The sequence below is a fragment of the Neophocaena asiaeorientalis genome, unplaced genomic scaffold (genome assembly GCF_003031525.2).
Source record: "Neophocaena asiaeorientalis asiaeorientalis breed wild unplaced genomic scaffold, Neophocaena_asiaeorientalis_V1.1 scaffold606, whole genome shotgun sequence".
NCBI classification, from domain to species: Eukaryota; Metazoa; Chordata; class Mammalia; order Artiodactyla; family Phocoenidae; genus Neophocaena; species Neophocaena asiaeorientalis.
The window spans coordinates 552,401-557,225 of NW_020173687.1; the positions used below are offsets into that span (position 1 = coordinate 552,401).

The following is a 4,825-nucleotide window of genomic DNA, read 5'->3' on the forward strand; positions in this document are numbered from 1 at the left end:
GACTCACTGCTCTGGGGACTCCAACACTGTGGCCATGAACGGGAGAGTGGACTTCCCGAAAAAGAAGCTGGCCCACCAGTGTCCCGGGTCAGCTCTGGGGAGACCTGAGAGAAGCAAAGTGAGGTCACGGTGCTGTTGCCCACCCCCTCCAGTCAGTCCCTGGGGACAGCCAGGGGTGGACCTGCGCTCACCGGGGTGGCGGGGGATGCCTTCCCCGGGGTACTCGGCACTTCCGCAGGAGCTGTTACCGGAAGTGGAGCCCAGGCGGCCTGGAGAGAAGAGGCCAGGTCAGCTCCACAGGGCACTGAGCCCCCAGCCCACCGGACCAAGGGCTGGCTTTGCCGGCAGCACAGGGCTTTGCCTGTCAGCACAGGCAGTGCCAGGGGTCCTTAGCCGCTCACTCCCCACTCGGATACGGATTCTCAAGGAACTGGAGCTGACACCACAAGCTGGGTGGGGAAGCCCGGGTCAGACTCGGTGGGGGGGCGGGCAAGGGGCTTACTTACGCCGGTAGTAGTCGTGGGTGGCCACGAGCGAGCCGCTGGAGGGGATGGCTGCCATGCTCTTGCTTGTGGGCTGGTGGAAACCTGCGCACGCGGGGGTCGGGGAGCCCCTGCGGTCATCGCTGCCTCTCGCGCAGGGCACTCCCCACCCGGACCCCAGGGTCAGCCGCGTGGGTTCTCGGGAGGGGCGGACGTCAGGTTTGTTTACCGAGCCGAGGCGGGGCTCCGGAACTCCGGGACCGCCCTCTCCGCGCGGGCGGCTCTAACCAGCCCGAACAGGCCGCGCGGGACAACAAAGGCGCTTTGTGAGCGGGCCGCCGGCCTGGGGCTCCGGGAAGCGGCCCTGCCTGCAGCCGGCGCGCCCCCAGCTCCGTGCCCCGGGCCCTGCCCGCCGCCTCCTCCCCACCCGCGCCCTTCGGTCCTCCCGGATGCGGGGCGGTCCGCCCCGCCAGCCGTCGCTCCTATTCGGGCCGCTAGACCCCACCCACGCGCCGCCCGGGCCCTCACCTCGGCGGCGACCCCTCGCGGGCCTCGGCGCTCGATCACGGACGGCGGGAACCGGGGCGCTAAGCCACTGAGCCCATTGGCACAGGAGACCGCAACCGACGACTCCACGACCCAGACGCGCCGGGCGCGCACGCGCGGACGCGCCCCCTTATATGGCGGCCCCGCCCCGCGCCCTGCGAGTCCCGCCCCGATCCCGGCCCCGCCCCAGCCCCGGCGAGGCCACAGCCCCCAGTCCTGGGCTGAGCCCCACAGGCCCAGCCCTCGCAGTGCCCCTCTGCTCTGGCCTTCTCTGCGATGTACTGGGGGGACATCTGCTCAACCAGACGTGGGCCCCCGCCAGCGGGTGCCCTCCCCCAGCTGTCGGCCTGGGTGCCACCCAGAAGGAGCTGTGTGCCTCTAGCTTTCCAGCCCTTCAGGGACCTCATTGCAGGTGGGAAGCTGGGGAGCCCACCCATATCTCTCTCACAGCTCTGGGGGCTCTGGAACCCACTCCCCGTTCTCAGCGCCAGCTTGCATCCAACTGCTTGCAAGGCATGGGTGGGGGAGGAGGGAGAGAGGAAAGGAGGGCAGGCAGAGGGGGAAGCTTATGTCAGTGGGTGGGGTAAAGACCTCTGTTTGGGGATGTCACCAGTAGCTGGAGGCGAGGCCCCCAGTTACGGGCAGCCCCAGAGTGTTCCGTGCAGGGCCTGGGCCCTGCCACACCCTGGCTCTTCAACTGGGAGGAGGACTTCCTTTCCAATGTGGAAATCGGCCTTCCCCCCACCCCACCCCACCCCGACCCACAGCCTCCCTCTGTAGGGAGGGGAAGTCCCCCTGTCCTCTCCCTGGCTCTTTGGCACTAGGCCCTGGCTGGGCAGTCTCGCCCCTGCTGGCTGGGAGGGTCTCAGGAGATCTGTGGTGGCTTCGGTGGGGGGCCATCAGGAAGATCCCATAACCCCCTGGGCTGGGCCCTCTATATCCTCACACCCCCTCAAGGACCCCTCCAGGATTCCTGAGCCTCAGTCCAACTTCTCACTCAGGAGATGGAGAAACTGAGGCCCCAGGAGGGGAGCGGCCTTGCTGCCCCTGGAGGTAACCCTTTACTGGGCTGTGTGGGGGTCAAAGCTGCTGACCTCCTAACTGCGACCTGGCTTGGGTTGCAGTGTGGCCAGGGGACCCTGGAGGAGGTGCAGCTACCTGGCCCAGGTGACTCTCATTCCTTCTCGGCCTTCCCCGTCTCTTCCTGGTGTCCCCATGGACTGGGCCCCTGCTGGTCACTGGGAAAAGGACGGTTCCAGCGTCTCTCCCTGCCACCCATCCAGCCACATCTTTCATGGGCTTCCAAGATAACCGTGGTTCACAGCGAGGGTCAGCTGGATTGCTCATAGCCGTGAGACAAGACCCTGAAGGAGGGACGCGTGGCCCCCCAAGCCCTCACCCCAAACTCCCTTCACAGCCAGAGACCTTTGCTTCCCAGGGTCACCACAGGCACGGCCTGGCCGTCTTCCTGCCCTCCTCCAGGGCGTTAATTCTGGATGGTGACTTTACTGAAAATCAAATTTAATTCTTAAGGGTCATTTGCCATCCCCCACTCCTCCCATGCTCACCAAACCCTGAGCCTGGTCGTGGATCAAATGTACCAGGGCCCTGTTGCTGGGTTATTGGCCACTTGGGTCCATGTGGGCTCTGGCCATCAGCTCTGCTCAGGGCCTCACGGAGCTGCCCACTGTGCGGGGCAACCTCTCCCCTCTGGTCTCAGCTCTGCTGCCAGCCCCTGACCACGTGTTTGCCTGGGATGGGCAGCAGAGCGCCCTCACCCCAGCCCACCGACTTGCCCGGTTGCACGTGTCTACCCCTCCTGCCCTTGCCCGAGACACACCACCGGTTGGAAGTTGGCAGCATCGGGGCCGTCCCCAAGTGGGGGGCAGCCCCCGGTGAGCTCGAAGCATGATTGGATTGGGTGTTGTGTGGTTTGCGAAGGTGGCGGGTGCCAGCTCTGGCCGCGTGCTGGGGAAACTGAGGACAAGGGCACCGCCTTCGTGGGTTTGTGGTAGGGACACAGGAGCCAGGCAGGGGCGCTGACAGGGGTCTCTGAGTGAGACGGGGGCCCTGACTGGACCGTGTGCTGTTCTGTTCACCCAGTGCTTGGGTTGGCTGAGCACCTACTGTGTGCAAATGGCTCGGCCGGGCATGGGGAGTGGTGGTGAGTCAGGTAGGCACCCCTTCCAGCAGAGGGGCAGGCCTAGAAGGAGGGTCCCCACTCGGTGAGGGGGGACAGGATAGGGATTGTCAGGCTTCAGCTGAGGGGGAGCTGGGGAGGGCCCAGTGCTCAGAGCTGCCGGGCAAGAGCAGGGGGGCTGCTGGCCTTGGACGGGGTGGGGGGCCAGTGGCAGGACCTGCAGTGGAAGAGGCAGCCAGGCCTGAGGGCTCACTGACAGGGCAGATTGGTCAGTGCAGTTGACACCAGGAGGATGGAATGTTCCAGCAAGACCCAGGCTTGTCCTGCTCTGAAGGACCCTCAGCCACAGGGCTCTCTGCCCCGTCTGTGAACTCCCGTGTCCCTGTGGTCAGCGGCTGAGTGTGTGGGCATCTCGTAGGGTGCCCCTCATGCATGCCTCCAACAGGACTGGGGTGCCAGGACCCAAAGCTGGGGAGGCCAGCATGAGGGGCCTGCCCAGGGCCATGGACCGCTCATATGGTCAGGAGGGGGGTAGGGTTTGGCGAGGTGACCTGTCCAAATCCTGAACCTGGTGGTCACTCAGGAGGGGACACAGCTGGGGGAATGAGGGTTGGTGCCATTCCGGGGACCCAGGAGGCACGCCGAGTACTCCCGGGGGAGGGGGGAGCAGCAGTGTGAGAAGTGGGAGGCCAGATGGATTGGGATCCCTGGGGTAGAGCCATCCCATGGCAGGGTCTGAGCAGAGAGAGCTGAGACTTGGGGGCTGCTCTGGAGAACAGGGTCAGCTTAGGGGCAGGAGGGCCACCAGGGCTTCTGCTGGGAGGGGCTCGGGGAGGGAGGCTGGTGCTGGCCTCGCTGCTGTGGCTTCCAGCCATCCAGAGCCATGGGTATCCCACCGGTGAGGCAGGCAGTGCAAGACCAGGTGTGCCAGGGGCGGTGAGCAGTAGCCCCTGCCCTCTCCAGGCTCAGTCCCCAGAGGCGGAGGGCGTGCTGTCTCAGCACTAGTGCAGGGAGGTGCAAAGGCCCTGGGGCTGGAGAGAGCCGTGGTGCGCTGGGCTGCGGGTGTGGGGAGGTTGAAGTCAGGGTCTACCTCCTGGAGGGGAGCAGGTGATGAGATGCCCCAGGGGCTCCCCAGGGGATGGGGTGGGGGAGAGCATGTAGCACTTTGTCACTGTGCCGGCCTCACAGCCTGGGCCATCCCGCCCCCGGGGCCTCCGCAGCCTCTCCTCCACCCGGCTCACAAGCAGTGCTGGGCCCCTGGGACGGCCCCGACACAGCCACACCCCCACCTGTTCCCCGTGGGACCCGGGCTGCCGCCTCCCTGGGGCTCCCTGGGCCTGGCTCAGGCCTGGGCAGCTGGGGAGGAGGGTTCGGGGAGGGGGGACAAGTACCGGGAGGGGTTCTCTGGCTGCCCCCTGCCCAGCTCGGAGCTGAGACTTCCTGGGGGCTGTTGCTCCCTCTTCCACATTCAGAGCTTGGTGGCCCTCAACTCTGTTCCATTCTCTCCACCCAGGTTCTCTGGCTTCGGCCAGCAGGGCCCTCCTTAGCCTGACCAGGCCACGTGACCCCCTTGCTGGGCAGAGCCTGTGAAGCCCGTGCCTCCGGGGCTGAGGGCGAGGCCAGCCGTGCCCTGGGGTCACCCTTGGCCGCCAGGGTT

General features: G+C 66.4%; 1 protein-coding gene across 1 annotated transcript in view; it reads right to left on the minus strand.

Annotated features, from left to right (window-relative positions):
• Positions 1-1,149, minus strand: part of PPDPF (pancreatic progenitor cell differentiation and proliferation factor) — a 1,514-nt gene extending 365 nt beyond the window's left edge. The window contains exons 1-4 of the mRNA XM_024750337.1: positions 1,011-1,149; positions 507-587; positions 192-269; positions 8-104 (exon numbers count right to left, since the gene is read on the minus strand). Coding sequence (XP_024606105.1) covers positions 8-104; positions 192-269; positions 507-561 — 230 coding nt within the window. The 5' untranslated portion in view covers positions 562-587; positions 1,011-1,149. The remainder of the gene's footprint in view (positions 1-7; positions 105-191; positions 270-506; positions 588-1,010) is intronic.
• Between the last annotated feature and the right edge of the window lie 3,676 nt (positions 1,150-4,825).